This window comes from Protopterus annectens, chromosome 11.part0 (assembly GCF_019279795.1).
Source record: "Protopterus annectens isolate FY-2018-M chromosome 11.part0, PAN1.0, whole genome shotgun sequence".
Classification (NCBI taxonomy): Eukaryota; Metazoa; Chordata; order Ceratodontiformes; family Protopteridae; genus Protopterus; species Protopterus annectens.
Genome location: NC_056745.1, coordinates 1,224,193,523 through 1,224,212,701, shown reverse-complemented (window position 1 = coordinate 1,224,212,701; position 19,179 = coordinate 1,224,193,523). Strand labels below are relative to the sequence as shown.

General features: G+C 39.7%; 1 protein-coding gene across 1 annotated transcript in view; it reads left to right on the top strand.

Annotated features, from left to right (window-relative positions):
• LOC122815807 (arylsulfatase A-like) overlaps nt 1-19,179 on the top strand; it is a 294,200-nt gene that overhangs the window by 68,577 nt on the left and 206,444 nt on the right. The window contains exons 3-4 of the mRNA XM_044088606.1: nt 12,749-12,967; nt 14,274-14,443. Coding sequence (XP_043944541.1) covers nt 12,749-12,967; nt 14,274-14,443 — 389 coding nt within the window. The remainder of the gene's footprint in view (nt 1-12,748; nt 12,968-14,273; nt 14,444-19,179) is intronic.

Here is a 19,179-nt window from a genome sequence, read left to right as displayed (position 1 = left end):
GTCAGAGGCATGGCCTCAAGCTCAATGCCAAAAAGTGCATTGTCATCCCCTTTGGTAAAAACTCTGTACCCATAAATTACTACATAAACGGCAGTCTACTTAACGCTGAATGTGTGATAAGACACCTTGGGACCCAGGTGGACAGCAGTCTCTCCTTTGATAATCACATCGCCACAGTAGTCAGGAAATCCTTCTATGTGGCACACCTCATCACAAAAGGGTTCTCATCCAGGAAAAAAGAGGTAATTGTTCCCCTCTACTTAGCACTCATTAGACCCATTATAGAGTACAACTCCCCTTTTGGAATGTACCTCAAAAAACATCTGCAGCAGCTGGAAAGGCCACAGAAGTACCAAAAAAAGAGGATTACTGGCCTCAAACAGATGCCCTACACTAACCGTCTCAAAAAACTGCAGCTTTACTCTGTAGCATATTGCCTACTCTGAGGAGATCTCTGCCTAACATATAAAGCTATGTTAAACCCAGAGCTGTTGGACATGCTACACCTAAAGAAATACCAATCCCTCCGAGCTACACGCTCTAGGGACCTAAACCTTGTCACCACAATAAACAGGACATGCTGGAGGGATAGATTCCTGTCCCAGAGACTTCCTATACTCTGGAACAAGCTACCCATCTATGTCAAGCAAAGTTTCTCATTAGTACTCTTCAAGAAAAATTTTGATGAGTGGATAGGAAATATGAAATATACCCTGGGGATCACTTCTGTGGCTCTGCCCGACAGGGGCACAGGAAATTATCTTTCTTGGGTGGGGTAAGCCAGGGAACCTTGTTGGCTAGGCTTAATTAGGCCCTTGGGCCGATAGCCTAGTACCTACCTATGAACCTATGAAAAAAACATGTCAGTAAAACATTTATGTACAGATAAAAAAACAAGCTTTTATTTTTTTTTTAAGTTAGAAATATGAGGAGAAGCCTTGCCAATAGATTATACAGCCACTTGGAAAAACATTGTGTTGTAACTAATGTGTCATATTATTTTTATTTAACAATGATTTTAACTAGCAAAAATCTAGAAAAAAAATTGCCAAATGCATGGCAGCCATAGCACCTCACCTGAGGCTCTATGGATTCCAGGTGGTTCCCTATCTCGACAATTGGCTCCTCACTGCCCCAACCAGGCATTGATTTCTTCAAGCCAAGGATTACTTACTTCAGGTCTCCAATTCTCTAGAAATCACAATAAATCTTGACAAATTCAACCCGACTCCTATACAAAATCTAGAACTTGTAGGAACTCAACTGGATACTATGAATCAAGTGTCTTCATTACCTCTTCACTGCATTACATCTCTGAGAAATCAGGTGTAGGACTTACTGACTCATCCATCCACACCTGCAAAATTAGTGTTACAGGCTCTTGGATCAGTGTCAGCTGCTATTATTCTATTCCCTCCAGCAAGATTCTTTATGCGAGTCCTCCAATGGACCTTGGCGGTACAGTGGTCTATTCTTTCCTAACCTCCCTCTACTCCAATTAAACTCACTCCAATTTGCAAATGTCATATTCGATGGTGGATATAATCAGATAACGTTTGCGCAGGCCATCCCCCCCAAGTAGCCACAGTGACTACAGACACTTTTCAATTGGGGTGGCGGGGCATTACAAGGGGATGATGGTCTAAGGCACGTGGTTCCCCTTGGAGACCAAGTTGCATATCAATGTCCTTGAGGTGGGAGCAGTCCTTGTAACATTGCAAGCCTTTCAGGACATTATCCCTCTGGGGACTTTTGCTGTCCATACAGACAACATGTCAGTAGTCTGGTACATCAACAAACAAGGAGGACCCCGTTCCTACTTGTTGTGCAAGAGAGGCCATGAGGGTCTGGGAATGGGTGATTTCTTCAGATCACTTTCTAATTGCAACACATATAGAGGGGAAAACCAACTTGCTGACAAACAGACTCAGCAGGTCCATTCTGATTCCTCATGAGTGGTCCCTTGAGCCATCAATAGCGAATATAATTTTCAGCCATTGGGGACAGCCTTGCTGTGCCCTATTTGCTTCTCCCCTCAGCAACAAGTGCAGCAAGTACTTTGTTCTGATCCCGATGCTTTGCTTCACGATTGGTCCCAGGGTCTCTTCTATGCTTATCCCCCTTCTCCCTTTGATCTCAAAGTTCCTACAGAAAGCAAGTAGGCTGAAGAGCTCAGTCATCCTTATTGCACACTTCTGCCCTTTATAGGTGTGGTTACCGTTCCTTTGGTCTCACCTCAGATATCCTCCATGGATACTGGAGCCCAATCAGGACCTCCTAGCTCACCCACCAGAATTCCAACATCCCACTCTCCATGTTGTCAAGCTGACCACATGGTTTCTTCACTTCCAGTGGTAGTAAGATTGTCCAGGCTCGCTTCCCCAGTCCATAACATTATTTTGGCCTCCAAGAAAGCTTCCACTAAGAAGATCTACAAAAACAAATGGAAAGGATTCTCTGTATGGGCCTCTTTCAGCCATCCTTCTTTTCCTCAGTACACTTTCAAAGAAGGGGTTAATTTTTCTACCATTAAACGTCAACTAGCTGCATTATCCAGTTTTCATACTGGAAATGAATCCTTCTCTCTGTCAACTTCCAGGTTATGTAAAGCCTTTATGAAAGGAATCTTTCTCCTTAGGCCTCCCATAAAAGATCCTTCTCCCCCTTGGGTCCTCATGATGGCTCTCCAGGGGTTGACTCAGAAACCCTTTGAACCAGCAAACAATTGTGACATGAAGTTTCTTTCTTGGAAAACAATCTTTGTTGTAGCTATTACTTACCTTATCAGCTAGGCCTCCTTACATCATTTTCATAAAGAGAGAGGATCTCTACAGACTAACCCTTGCTTCCTTTATGCCTAAAGTGGCCTTTGAGTCGAACCTTGATCCATCAATTAGTGTTCATCTCCATTTCCTACATCCAGTCTCTGCTTTGTTTCCATTGTACTATCGATACTTCTAGTCATCTCTCATGTGCCCTTTCTTCTGTCCAACATTTTCCATTGAAACAATGGAAAAGGAGATCTTTAGAAAAGGGTAGGAGCAAACTACATAGGAAAAATAAGAATTTTGGGAGCAATACATATAGGGAAGGAATGAGGTTTAAAAGATGGCAGTACTTAAATGAGCTGTGTAATGTTTGACTGAAAATGATTTGGTAGATTATAAGTGATGTATAATGTTTGCAAGTGGGACAGTGTCAGTATGGTTTGAGATGTAAAATGCTTGCAACTAGGATTGTGTCGGTGTGGTTTGTTTTCATTTTATAGATGTATGATTGCCCATGTCGCAAGTGATGGTTTAATAAAGATGTTTCTTGTATAAAATAAGAACAGGAATTGAATAATTTATGTAATGTTGCTTGGGTTATATGATATATATCAATATATGTGAAGTATAATGTTTATAAATGTGAACTTGTTAATACAGTTTGATTACTTTTATATAAATATAAATTTGCCTGTTTCACAAGTGATAATTCAATAAAGGTGTTTCAATACAATTGCCAGTTTTCTTCCCAAATTTTGCTAATAAGGGTGAATATATGCTGCATTTTCTTGACGTTCATAGACAACTACATCTTTATCTGCACAGAACAAAACAGTACAGGAAGTATGATTAGCTGTTTATATCCTTTTCAACTGACCACTTAGGTCAAGCAGTTTCAAAGTCACTTTGGCCAAGTGGATTGCAGATTGTATTTCACTGATTTATTTTCAAAAATTTTTGGAATTGCCTTGACCTCGTAGACCCCACTCCACCAGCTCTGACTACCCCATCTGCTTTTTCATCTAGAATTTCAATTGATGATAGTTGTGCTGCAGCCACTTGGTCAAAGACTTGTACTTTTGTTACATCTTACAAATTGGACATTGTCTGCAGAAGCAGGGCTTCCTTTGGTTCGACAGTGCTCCAGCATATCCTTCCTTGAGGCCTCCCAGGAGTTACATAGCTGGGGACTCTGACCCATCAGTGAGGAAGAATGAAAAGGACAACATCAGATTTAGTAGTTATGTACTTACCATAACTTGTCATCTGTGTTGTCAGTTTTCATTCTTCCTCACCTTCCCTTCCAACCACCCCCTGGGCTTTGTCACTCCTAGTAGGATCTTTGGATGTTTTTTGGGACACACATGTCCCAGGTTTGATCCTCAGTCTTTATTCTGTCTGTCCTGTCTCTATAATCCAATGAGAAGGGAGGCAATAAATGCGATCTGAGGAGTTAGAGACACTATAGAGCATTATGGGTAGAGGGAGGAGCTCAAGACTATTATCCAAGTCTTGAAAATGCAGCCAATTCGGATCTGTCATTCAGATCTGTAACCCATCAGTGAGGAAGTATTAAAATGGACAACACAGATGCCAAGTTATGGTAAGTACATAACTTCTAATTTTGTGTATCTACATTTCCATTGCCTTGTTCCAACTACTCCAGAAAATTTTCCCCACTTATTTGTACCTTTAATTCTGCATTTACATGAGAGTTATCCAGTAAAACCACATAGTTGATACAACAAGTAAAAAAATTATGATATTCATGCTTCTTCCTAAGTCAATGAAAGAGGGCATGTGATAGATCTTTTCTAGCTCTCACAGACTTGAACAAGTTTGTTAGGGCAAGAAATGTCAAGATGTTGCACACCTTGCTTCCTTTGTTGATTCAGGATGTGTTTATAATGCTCAAAACAATGCAGAATGCTTGACTGCATGTTCCCATTCACAAAGCTTGCATGCAGTTTCTCAGACTTTTGGAGGTGTATCCCATTATTAGCTCACTTTCTTGCTGTTTAGCCTTTCTGCTAAGATCAGAATAGCATTCACCAGTTGTCTAAATTCACCTTTTCTTCCTCACAGACTTGCAGTAGTTTGCATCGGTCACTGTCTGGATGGCTGCCTGATTCTGGCCACCTCTCTTCAGAATTTACACCTTCCAGAACAACAAAGCCTGGAATGCTTCCAAAGTCTTAGCTTTTGACTCAACCTTCTGATCTCAGATCTTGCTCCCTGTTTGACCAAGGTATTTAGAATGCTGCCTAAAATATCACGTTTTCCGTAATAATCTTATGTAAAGACAGTGTAAAGTGATGGTGGGACTTGTTTCCTACTTGTCTCAGAATGGAAAGTTTTAATTGTAAGGACATTTTTTAAGGCTATGGGCCACAGGTCATCTTCTGTCCTTGTGATCGCTAACACCAGATTACACATGAGGAAGGTAAAGTGGTGCTTCTAAAATCTTCAGAACCAGACTTCAGTACTTCTGGGAATATGCCTTTCCTTTAATACCAACTATTGAATGAGCTTCTGTGATTACACAGCTTGATAGCTTTCAGCAAGGATTTCCATTTATCTATTTATATAAAGCTTATGTCATATTCTGTGGATCTTATGTGGGAGACCTGTCCAGGATAAAAGTTAAAAAAAAAAAAAAAAAACAGTGTTTTTTATCACAAGGAAGCCACATATTTTCAAAGACGTGTTAGCTGTCCTGCTGGCCTGAGCAGTCTTCATGTGAATTCGGAGACGAGTGACTGTCCATATTTGTCACAGACAATGCAGCTCTTGTAACAGGCTATGTCAGTAAACAAGGAGGAGCATATCCCTGATCCTTTGCAGACTTAGCACATGAACTTGTTACTTGCCATGTCAACAGAAAAGCCTGTCAGACACTCAGAGATATCTTAAACAATAACCAGAGGAAATTCTGCAAAAAGACATTCGTCATGTCAACAAAAAACTGTATTACCCAAAACTGATTGTTTGATTTATTTTGACTGTATCACCAGCTTCCTTTATTTTACTGCAGCCTTTCTTAAAAGTCAAACCATGTGTAACCAACACTTTCTATTACCAGCCAGAGTTAAGATTTTTCCATTTTTGTCCTGCAGCACTTTTAATTCTGAAATTGCAGTTAAATATTAATCAAAGAAAACATAGCTGTCATTTTATAGCTCCTTGCTCATTGTGACACTCATGGTTACTCCTTCTTATGCAGATGTTAATAACTCACTCATTGGCCCTGACTGTTTGCATCAAATTGTTAACCTAACATGAAGGCAGAGTTCTGCATCCAGACTTCAGGTCAGTCAAACTAAGAGCTTGGCAGTCTCAGGCTGATACAAAAACAGCCTCCTTAGAATTTTTATTTATTTTTATTTATTTATTTGACATTTGTTGACCAGGAAAGTCCATTGGGCCAAGGATCCATTTTCAGTGGAGGCCCGGGGAGAAAAGCTCCAAAAAAAGGTACAGACAATCAAAAACATAGTATTAAAATGGTAAGAAGGTTACATATATACAATAATACAAATTAAGAAGTGATACATAGCATTCAACTGATGTGCAAAATAGACAGTTAGCATGTAAAGTAACGTAAGACATGTTGGTTTCTAGAAATGTATACAGTTAGGAGGTAAGTAGAAGTAGTTACAGACTGAGGAACCAGACACAGGGTGGTTTAATAATGTGATTACAGTAACAGAGATGATTATTAAGAAAGTGTTTTTTTTGTGCTATTTTGAAAGTTTTTAAAGAGTCTAATTGGGTAATAGTTGGGGGGGGGCATTACATAATTTGGTGACAGCATGGGAATAAAGGCATTGGTCTGCTCTTTTATTGGGTTTGGTTATGGTTAGGAGTTGTTTACTAGAAGATCTAAGAATCCGAGTTTTGGCGTGTGTCTGTACCATAGTATGAAGGGAAGGGCAGTAATTTGGGTTGTAGAGTAATTTATGAGTAAGTTTAAGTTGAGTATAATGTCGGTAGTGGGGGAATTCAAACCAGTTTAAGGATTTATTGGTCAGGCAGTGATGAGTGCATGTTGGCATATTGGAGACAAACTTTGCTATTTTGTAGTAGCAAGATTGTAGTTTATTTAAGAGATGTGAGTGTAGGTTAGTGAAAATGGGGCTAGCATAGAGGAGAGAATGGAGTAGACTGTTAGCCAATTTTAGCTTGGTGGACATCAGATAGAGTTTTTGCCTATAGAGCTTACCTAGCTTAAAATGGGTCTTTTTGATTGTACTAAGTATATAGTTCTAGAATGAGAGTTTATCGTGAATAATAATGCCAAGTAGTTTAGATGTTTTTACAATTTCAATTTCAGTATTGTTTTGTGAGAAAATTTTAAAGGCTAGAGTTGAAGGTTTAGGTGAGAACAGTAGACGTTTTGATTTTGTGGGATTAAGTAGCAATTGAGCCTCATTAAGCCAGGGTTCTATAGATGTGAATGCTTTTTGTGTTAACATTAGGAGATCTGGGAAGTTGTTAGAGGAGGTGATAATAGTCGAATCATCAGCATACCGAATAAGTATGCTTTGCTGGGATGCTTTGTGTAGATTGTTGATGAATACATTAAAGAGCAGGGGTCCAGGAATTGACCCTTGGGGGACTCTTGTATTGTTGATAAGGTAATCAGATTGTTTGTTTTGCCATCTAACAAATTTTTTTTCTGTTATGAAGATAGTTTTGAAACCAGATTAGAGTGTGTGGGGAGCAGTTTATGACCTCAAGTTGTTATAATAGTTTTGGATGGGACACTGTATCAAAAGCTTTCAATAGGTCTAGTAATATAAATGAAGTTTGTAAACCAGCATTAAGAGCCTTGTATACGGTGTTAGTAAACGAAAGTAAGGCTGTAGTTGTACTGTGTGCTGGCGGAAAACCATGTTGGGTGGGTATTAGCAGATTATTGTCAATGAGATGTTTAAGCAATTGTGAGTGGATAGACTTTTCTAGGATTTTAGATAGAGGTGAAAGTATGGAGACGGGCCGGTAGTTAGAAAGCTCACTGGTATTACTACCAAGTATTATCCTTTCTGAAAAAAGCAAAAAACAAAAAGTCCTAGTACCAGAAAATCATGCCTCCTTAAAAGGTTTCCTACAGCAAGTACAAGACCATAAATTGTAGGCCATGAAACTCTTTGAAAAAAAAATATAATTATAGCTAAGAACAAGCAAATTTTCATAACAGACTGTTAAGCCATTAACATGTGCTTGTTGGGGTCACTGCATCCCTCCCAGCCCTGCTTTTTTTTTTTTGTCATAGATTTCTGTACAAAGTGCTGCAGTCTTGGACTTATTTCCCCCCTTTTCTCTTGCAGTTAAACTATTCTAAGGATGATTGCTTTTATGGTCTTTGAAGTTTCAACAGGCACTCACCTAAAAGGACCAACTTTTCCCATTGCACTAGAAGTAAAAACTTAAAGCCAGCCTGTGTTTAAGACCTCATATTTTACACTGTCTCAATACAATACAAAATGCATCATATTCAGGATTGGTTTTCTGATTATTGAGAATCATAGGCTTCAGATCCTTTGTGAATATGAGTGAGATAAAGCAAGTATTGACCCATGAAACAATGGAAGTAGTACAGTTGTGTGAGCATGTTCACGTTTACAGTGCATGTTCAAATTGTAAGATCATTGCTGCTGGAGAGGATTCTTCCTGACATCCACCTGGTCCTACACATGTTTTGCATCTGCTGGTCTCTGTATATTGTTGTCAGCTTACCATTTGCAGGGTTTTTGAATTTTTGTATGCTTTAATTATAGTATGTGTTGGTGTTCTGTAGTACCTTCTTTAGCCTGTTGATTGGAGGTGTATTATAATGCTGTGACAAAACTATATGGATTATATGTACACTTGTCATGTTATTAATTTTGATTTAGGTGTTTGTGACTGGTGTAGCGGTAGCATTGTCGCTTCACAGCAAGAGGTTCTTCCGTTCGATTCTCTGCTGGAGCACCTTCTGTGTGGAGTCTGCATGTCTTCCCCACGGTCGAGTGGCGTTCGAAAGACATGCGTCAGTGGGCGTGCTTTCTTTGAAGGTTGGGTGTCGGGCTGGCACCTCGGCACCGTAAAGATCTACTGCCAATCATTACCGGACTGGAGTTCCACTGTGGCGACCCCTAACCGGGAAAAGCCGGAAGAAGAAGAAAGAAGTGACTTCTTCAGCTAACCCCAAGAACATGTCATTGTAAATTAGCCACTTCCAGAGTACTGCAATTTATTTATTTATTGACATTTGATTACCGTGGAAATCCAACTGGGTAGAAGTCAGTTTTCAGTGGAGACCCAGGGAGAAAAGCTACAAATTATTGCAAAACATTTTAATAAGAATAATTTTCCAGTATTCAGAAATAAAACAAAAACATCTGCAGTTTAAGTAATTACAACAAATTAGTGATAATATAAAAATATTGGTTAATAATTGATACAAGTTATATGGCAATCATTTAATATTTATGGAAATGTTAGACAGTTTGTAGAGAAATTTAAGGTAAGTTAGTTTAATATAAACAGGAATTGTAATATGAAGTGAGGAAAAAACAGGCTTATGGTATATTTAGAGGGAGAATGTCAGGAATGAGTGTTTGATAGAGCTAAAGAAGTAAGCGAAGAAGGGAGAGTAAGGAGGTATAAGGAATGAAACAGTACATTTAGGGATGTGGTTTATGCTGGTTTTGAGCATGAACAAAGTCAGATTTTAGCTAGGAAGTCTTTCAGAGTGGTTTTGAAAGATGGGAAGGAGGTTATTGACCTGATATATACAGGTAAGGAGTTCCAGCCCTTAGCAACCTTGTACGAGTAGAGACAATGTCCAACAGATGTGATAGGCTTGTAGACAAACAGGAGTTTTTGGTCACTGGATCACAATACTGACTGGGAACATAGTTGTGTAGAATGCTTTTTAGTGCTGGACAGGCAGATGAATGCTGGATAATTTTATAGGTGGTAAGGAACTGTGTATATGTTAGTTAATGAGGCCGTTTTAACCAACTTAGGCTTTTTAGCACAATACATTGGTGGGTTCTGCAAGGGGTATTTGCTACAAATTTAGCAACCTTGTAATACCGTTGTTCAAGTTTTAATTTTTGTGAAGCCTGGAGGTTAGTAAAGATAGGAACACCATGAAGAAGTGTGGGAATGAGATAAGTAGAAGCAAGTATAGTTTTAGTGAGAAAGTTTTTGGCGCTGTAAAGCATCCCTAGTTTTTAATGAGTTTTTCTTATGCAATTGTTATATGCAGGTTGAATGTAAGCTTATCATCCAGTATCACCCCTAATAATTTGCTATGAAAGGTGACTTCAGTAGTTGTATTATCAAGAGATAGGACTTTAAATTTTGTTTTTTATGAGACAGGGACTTTAATAGTTTGGTCTTTTTTGGGTAGAGCATGAGTTGTGAGTTACAAAGCCCTGTTTCAGCTACTGTTAAAGCTTCCTGAATAATTTCTTGGAAGTGCACCATGTTGTCAGATGTGCAAATGAGAGTGGAATCATCCATGTGTTGTATTAGGGTGGCCTGTTGTGTGGATGTATGGAGGATGTTGGTGAAAATTTTAAAGAGGAGGGGACCAAGGATAGAGCCTTGTGGTGCACCGGTGGTGACTGGGAGGTAAGGAGAGGGCACAGAGTGTCATTTTACTGACTTGATACCTATTGGACAGGTAGCTTTTGAACCACAGAGGGGTGGACTGAGAGAGACTTAGTTCTAATTAGGACATTGGAAGTAGACGTTTGCTGTGACAAAATGTGTTGAAGGCTTTAGACAAGTCTGGACATAAGGAAGAGACTAGTCTTCCATGATCTCTAACTTATTGGCAGTATCTATGCAAGTTAAAAGGGTAGTGCTAGTACTATGGGAAGGATGGAAGCCATGTTGTGTAGGTGTTAGGAGTTCTTGCAGGAGATAGTCTAGCAATAGTTTTTGAATACATTTTTCAAGTATTTTGGTGAAGGGAGATAATATTGCTACAGGTCTAAAAGTTATTGATGTCTGCTGAATTTCCTGCTTTGTGCAGTGGGCTAATGTGTGACTTTTTCCAGACAGAGGGAATGTGGGATTCCTAGACTGACCTATTTATAAGGCTTGAGACAGGACAGGCAGTGCTGTTGGCTGCTATTTTTAGGTACGTGCTTTGAAGCTCATCAGCTGAAGAAGAGCATGGTTTAAGTTTGTTTAAGAGTAATTTTTTATAGGATGTGGGCACAGGTTTGAAAGTGAAAGTGGATGTGGTGCTATGTGGCTGTTGGATGGGATTGGGATTAGATGTTAAGCAATCCTTGGTTAGAGATTGTACACTATCTGTAAAATATGAGTTGAACTGTATTGCAGTTTCAAGTGGGGAGTTATCGGGAGAGGGGGTTGGTTTGAATTTTTGGCTGGAATGTAAGATTTCTTTAATGGATGTGTAAATTTGTTAGGGTTGTGCTTAATATTATTCTGAAAGTTATTATAGTAAATTGTTTTGTCTTCATTTATTTGCTTTTTAATACGATTGCGAAGCAATTAGTTTTCTAGCCAGTGCAAAGCAGTTAACAAAGAGATAAGAAGTGAAACAGGTTTTCTATTATTTCCTGAGGCTAAATAACTGGCATATTCTGTACAGTCTACTGGTCAAGAAAAAGGGGACAGTAGCCAACTTAGTAAGACAGCCTCAGAGTGCACATGTTATTTCATAGAGACTTTCAGTCACAGAGCAGGCATGCAGTTGACTGATTAAAGTTAATATAAAACAAGGTTCTTCATGATAAATGTGCTTACATTGTGCAGTGACAACATTCTTAGTAAACTTGTAGGAGTAGGGTCTTGTGGCAGAGCTCCTGCAGTATCGAGGTCAAATGTAGTGATCTCAGGCTATTATGCAGTTTCAAAATTCTCAGTAAACCTGTAAGAACAGCAACTGCTGTTTATTCCATTTTTCTTTTAAGGTCAGGTTCCATATTTTTGTCCTGGCATGAGTTTGCCTTCATGATTCCTTGGAGATATCTAACTGCTGAAAAATATGAGGCTGGGGGAATGATGTCTATATTCCACTTATACAGTGAATTTCTACAGCACTTCTTAGTTGAAGAGTATGCAGACACATTTATACTTGAAATGGGCCTATAAGTCATACTAAGAAGTAATTTATACTTTTTTTGTGCTTGTGGCTCAGTCATTTTTCCAGTCCTCATTTTATTCTGTTCACATTGCTGGGAAAGCCAGAACCTGTCCTAGCAATGGATTTAAGGCAGAGAACTATTCACAGACAAGATGCCAGTCAGTTGCAGGATGCACATTTACACAAACACTACAAATGCACACACGTGTATACAAACACACGCGTGTGCGCACACACACACACACACACACACACACACACACACAGACATGTATGGTCAGATTAGAGGATTGCCAGTTCACTTATCAGCATATCTGGGATGTGGGAAGAAACAAGAGACCCTGATGAAAGCCCACACAGTTTCAAGGTGGGCAGACCAACTCTTCACAAAAGGCACCCCAGTCAGGAGTGGTAAATGTTGCACTGCCATGTATCCCCAGTGTTGCTATCTAATTGGAAGTAATTGAACATAAATAAAAAATATGTTCTTATTAATGACATGTATGTACGTCAGAGTTTTAAGATTGCCTAAAATTTGTCCAAGAAGTGAAGTTTATCTCCATTGTCTGTCTTTTGTAATATAGTGTTTTATTAGTTTCTTCACAGTTTAGTTGAGTTTATAAGAGCCTTGCCTACCAAGTGTCATGTGTTTGCTATCCTTTCTGTTATGATTTATTCACAGTCTGCAGTGCATTTCCATGATGAAAGGTATTTTTTTCCTCTGAATATTATGTAGCTTATTTTATAGCAATGTGTGCACAGTGTACAAAATGTTTCTTTCCAATCATTAGCATGTGATTAATTGAGTGATCCAATCCCTTCTCTTCTCTTATGGTCTGTTTCCTAACTTGTTTTCTGCTTGCAGGGACCGTGCCAGAATCTTATCTGCTTTCCTCCTGACACAAAGTGCTATGGTGGTTGTGACCAGCGGCATGTACTTCTCCCGTTGTTCGTGAATGATGGTATCATCCAACAGCCTGTCTCCTTCCCTGATCTGACTGCCTTTTATAATAATTTTGCTCATGACTTTATCACCAAGGCAGTGAAAGATAATCAGCCATTTTTCTTGTATCATGCTTCACATGTGAGTATGAAATGATGCAAACGGGACCAAAAGAAATTTAAGTGCATATTGTACATTTATATAACTTTTATTCCCATATGAACTGGTAAACCCCTTCCCAATTGCATGTAGCTATCACAAGCAGGACAAAAGTCTAAGAAATAAGTGCTTGGATGATTTCAGTTGTATTTTATGGAATGGAGAGTTAGTGTGTGAAGTTTGAGATGGTTGAAGGTCCTGCTTCTTGATAAGCCAAAGGAGTACATATATAATCATTTTGTTGTGTTTTCTTGAGCTGCAGCTTCAGTAGTAGCAGTTACTACCATGTGGCCTTCATGTAATGAACATGTAAGAGGCAGAAAACTTCACATGAGAGAGAGAAAGTAGCCACAAATCTTTGTATTGATAGGCTGTCTGGATAGCGTAGGGATGGGATATCAGCCTGCAGTAGTGATGACCTGGATATGAGTACTTGTTCCAGTGTTGCAGACCCAGAAGGCGTAGTGAAGAAGATTAAGGCTTTTGCTTGCCTGCATCTCAGAGGCAATTATCTGATCACTGTATACGCAGTGGAGACAGTTGACCCAACATGAGGAATCTGCTTCTAAGGAGGCTAAGACCGCTTGAGGGGTTACATCATTTTTGCAAGTCTCATGCTACATCCATAGCATGCCCACCCTTTGAGTACTACTGGAGTTTATGTGGAGAAATTTTAGTCAAGTCAAAAAATCCTAGGGGCCTCTGCTTTTAAGAAAGCCATAATTTTTCTTATAAGGTAGAGTCACCAGATGTTTTAGGTCTCTGAAGGCCAATAAGTTAAAAAAAACGTGTGTGTGTGTGTGTGTGTGTGTGTGTGTGTGTGTGTGTGTGTGTGTGTGTGTGTGTGTGTGTGTGTGTGTGTGTGTGTCATGCTATAGACTGGCATCCTATTCAGTTTCTTTTAATGTTGTGCCCACTAACTGCAAGGAGAAACTTTGCTCCCCCATGATCCTGAATTGGAATTAGCAGGTACTCTGAGAATGAGTGAGTAAGTGAATGAATTAACAAACTTTGCAGTGCAGGTAGGTTTCTTCTGTGGTAGGTGGTTAAATGTCAGCGACAGTATGGCAGAGTTCCTGAGGCTCAAAGATTAGCATGGGAAATAGGTGACAGAGTGTGTTTAAATTTTTTGAATGTTAGAACATAAAGGAGCTTTGTAATTTACTAGTATTCTTTGCATCTCCATCACCCTGTCTTTTCTAATGTCATTATTATTACTATGAGTTATCTGACATACTTGGTGGTCTGCAAAAATAATGAATTATTTTTATGGTACCTTATTTTGCAGCATACCCACTACCCACAATTTGCTGGAAAATCATACACTGGAAAGTCACTGCGGGGTCCCTTTGGGAATGCACTTGCTGAGTTCGATGGCTCTGTAGGGAAGATTGTTCAGGCTCTCAAGGAAAATGGTGTTGAAAAAAGTACCTTTGTCTTCTTCACAGCTGACAATGGGTGAGTGAACTACCTAAACTCCCTTTGTGTGTACATGTAATGTGTATTATGTATTGTGGTTTAACAGAGGCACAAGAACTAGTGGGTGAAGAACACCCATTGTGCTATCTTAGCAGAAAGTTGAGAGAGTAAACTCCTCTTCTACTGAGTGTGAATTTCTTGTCATTAAAGAGCCACTTAGGTCACTACTGTACTACTTATAAGGTTGATATTTTGCACTAGTTACGGATCATATACTTTTATAATGGCTGCATAAAAAAGATGTTGGTAATACATTTGACAGCTGGGCTTTGCCTCTAATAACCCTGTAAATTCACATTGAAGCATAAACCTGCTGCAAAGAATGCCAATGTGGATGGGTTATCCAAGTCTTTTAACACATCCAGACTAATGCAAAACTACAGGTTATGTGCCTGGATGGGGAGAGTCACTGAGGCATAGTATAGGTTAAATACTGAAAACTGCATGTTTTTCCTTTTTTGCTGCTCTGATGTGATCTGGTGTCTGAATGGGTTTTCAACTTTAAATTGTAAAAGAATATACCTGCCATTAAGACAGAACAGAAATAATATTATGTGAAGCAACCAGCTGGAAAGAACATAATAGAGAAGGCTGTAGTCTTATAAATCAGAGGCACTTCCCTCTTGGAATAGAGTGGGTACTTTTGGGGAAGAGATGCTTGCCTCTCAGTCCAGAAGAAGTATTTCTAAGGAAAAAATGTGTGCCTCTGAGTGCAGAGGGAGTGTTATGTTTGTGAGACAATGCCTTTTTGATACAGAAGAGGAACTATAACAGGAGTTGAGGAGTCCTTATGTTTGGTACACGGAGGATTTGCTGGAAGTGGACACTTGTATAAGAAGTGTCACGTTTTCTGTTTCCAAGTACTATATTACTTTCATCTGGTTTTGAATTGTCACCAAAATAAAGTGCACAAATGTGCCTCCAGTGTGTTTTATATGCTGACACACACACGCATACACTCTTACTCACTCTTCTGTGATTGCATTAAAAGTACATGGGCCATTCACTTTGCTGCATAAAGAGAGAAAGTGGAGTGAAGTGCAGATCCCATTATATAAAGCAAAAATAAGTTTTCTTTTTTTCAGATCAGCTTATAAGCTCTTGTGGCATTGTTAGTGTATCTTGGAGTTATCCACTCGAGTTTGAAAAATGCCACGGATCCACTAGAAAGGTTGTTTGTGACATCACAGGTGAACTGCAGCCTTTTACAGGAGGCTTAGATTATCATTTCTGCCATCACAGTACTGTAATGTACTGTACTATAATGAATAGATGCATTGTATTTCTGATATCTGAGTGACCAGATTATGTGTGGTAAATATATGTGACATGGCATATTGAAACCATAAGCATTATTTGCAGTTTGCAATTGTGCATGGGTTTATAAAGAATCATACCCACCATTTTCTGTGGTATTCCATAGATTTGGGAGGCTATTTTACTAACATTTATCAGTTGCATTTTTGCATTTGTTGTGGCATATGCATTTGCTTTATTGATAAAATTCTGTGGATGGTTTGCATTTTGTGTGTTCCTGTGTTTTGAAAATGAAATGTAATAGTAATTTAGGCATGTGTGGGAAGGGTAAAGTTTATGACTTTGGCCTTAAATGTCAAGGGCAAACTTGTCTAAAGCTCCAGTCACACAGTACATTTGAATGTCCCACAGTACATTGGAATGTGCCACAGACCAGTAGTTTTATTGCCAACTTTGTGTTTTATTTCCAGAAAAGATGAAATTTGCTCTGATGTGCTGTCAGGGAGTGCCTGTAATCAGTATATAGTTTTCATTGTTGCAGAACACAAGATGTGGTTCCTTATTGAACTGTGATGGATCATTTTTATTACTACAGTTTATCATACCGCTCAACCGTACAGATTTTTGCAGAATGTGCAGGTTTTTGCCTCATATTTTTGGTCTGTTTCTCATAAAATTTTGGTTTTCTGGCAAACTGAGGACTGAAGTTAGAAAATAATGACACACGAGTTCCAGACTTCATATCCTTCAGAAAATCCATGCTAATGTGTAACCTGTTATTCTATCCACTTTCTAAGTTTCTAAGAGCAATATTTAAAAAGTGCCCCTATTTTTAGGCCTCACCCCCCCCCCATTATTTGTGCCTTTGTCCAGATTTCTTTCTCTAACAGATTGAGAGGTGTGCAGTTTAAACACACTCAGGCTGTGACCTGAAAAGAGGCATGAGAAAAAGTGCAGTCGGAGTAGTTACAAAAAATTTCAGTAAAGTGCCTCTTTTGGAAGAGAAGTGAGGGGTTAAGAGTTGAAGCCTGCACAACAATATTAGTGAGGGCCTTTCTTATCTTGGTCACTGCTTTTGCAATTCTTCATTTGATAAAGCAGGCATCTTCATAGCCTGGACAATATACCCCATGTAGCTTCTAAGAAACACTGTACACAAAAGTATCATTGTCTTCACTTCTTTTACGGACACAGTAACCTAGTATCCTCTACTGGGAAAGTACAGTTGTGTACACTGACCATAAATGCTGATGTTCTTCATGTTTCACTGTTGCACTAATTACATTTGGGTAATCTGCTGGCAGGTTGCCCTTAGTCGACCTGATTAATAAAGTCTTGGGTCCTGTGTCGGTTGCTGTCCCTTCTTCCATGATGTCAGGTTGTCAGGGGTATAAAACATGCAGCCGACGCCATTACATCAGTATTTCTTGCCGTGCGGTGCCCGAAGCAGAAGCAGTTAGTAAGTGCCGACTCCTGAAATTTTCATTTTCAAGTTTCAGAACCAAAGTCTTCAACTTAAAGCTAAGTACCCCGTTGGGGAAACTTTTTCTTGCTCCTTACCGATGTCAGTAAAAGTTAATAATTGCATTACTTGTGGAAAGCAAATACCTTTTAAAGATTTTCATTTGTACTGTATTCCTTGCCTAGGCCCTGACCATGATGTACCGTGCTGTCAGTTTTGTACTTTATTTAATCAGCGCACTATCCGTTGTTGGTACATTTTTGCCTCTAAATATTTTGGTTCATGGTTTAATTATCCAGAAATAACGTTGGTTAGCCTTCTGACTACCGGAATTACAAAAAAACGCAAAGATAAAGATAGAGACTGGCCGTCGAGGTCCAAAACTGCCGACGATGCTTCTCCTAAGCCAGTCACCAGTTCGCTGGTACTCAGTGAGGCGCTTTCGCAGCCCCTGATACCTGCTACTTCTGACTCGCAGACCTCTACTGAGACCCATTCGGAGTCCGGAATGCCGTGAGATACTTCACCTATAGAACCAGTGGATGTCTCTACCTTGGATGGGTCTGGAGCCGCTGTGCAGGCACCGGCTTCTGAGGGTGTATTCAGGCCTACAGACTTGCATATTAAACTGACTCCTCCTTCTATACTAAGGCCTAAATCTCGATCTGTGTCTAAAAAAACTGACGCCCAGGCCACATGTTCAGGCCTCTATGCCTAAAAAACAAATGATCAAAATAGCTGAAGATCTTATTACTGTAATCAGGGGTAGTCAACCCCCCCCCCCTTCTAAGAGGCCTAGGGCAGAGTTTGACTATGAATCTTCTGATCAGGACTTTGTTTCTTCTGATTCTTCTAATGACCTGGATTTGTCCATACCTACTTATGAGGATTCTGATGCAGAGGATTCCATTCCCTCTGCTTCCCCCCTGAGGATTTTTCTTTTGGGGAAACTTTACATACCTTTAAGAGAGCATTTCCACTGGGAAAGTCAGGAATTTTCTGAATCAAAAAAGAGGCTTAGGGATTTCCTTCTACTACCTCAGCATAGGCCTTTGGCTATACCTACTGTACTAGACATTGTTGGTGATGTGTTTTCAGAATACAGTATGGCCCCTGATTCCATGCCTCCGGCTCCTAGTAAACCTGACAGATACTACAGGGTTCCTGAGTCCCACAAGTTCATTTTCAAAAATCTTGTTACGGATCCAGAAACCATTTCTCAGGGGCCCAAGGGCATTTAGGCTACTTGCATTATCAGTTCTCTGCACTGCCCTTTGGCTTGTCTACTGCGCCCAGGGTATTCACAAAGTGCCTGGTTCCAGTAATTGCATTTTGCAGGCAAAGAAATATTCATATATATCCATACCTGAGCGATTGTCTAATTCAGGCAGAAAACCAGGCCACACTTCTAAATCATATGACGTTTGTAAAAAGGGTTCTAACTTGTCTGGGGTACACCATAAACGAAAATAAATCACAACTGGTACCCTCTCAACAGATTACATTCCTGGGTGCAAGCTTGAATACAACTGCCCAGATGACTTTCCTTATGCCAGAAAAGCAAATTAATTTGGTAACTTACTTCAAACAAGTGGCCACAAAAACCATGCTATCTGCAAGACAAATACTGCAAGCCTTGGAGTTCATGGCCTCCTGCATTCTTCTAATTCCATATGCAAGACTGCATATGAGGAAACTTCAGTGGTACTTAAAAAGTCTATGGAGTCAGCATTGTCACAGCCTGGAAACAATGATTCCTATCTTACCTTGCCTACGCCTGGAGTTCCTATGGTGGGCAGAGGCCTTCCAACAAAACAAGGGACTGCCATTCACACTACCCCCTGCCGCCCAAACCCTAACTACAGATGCATCAGACTATGCATGGGGGGGGGGCTCACCTGGCAGGGAAGTGCATTCAGGGCAAATGGAACCCAAATCAAATGCACCTGCATATCAATCAAAAAGAAATGTTAGCTGTACAGAATGTTCTGACAGC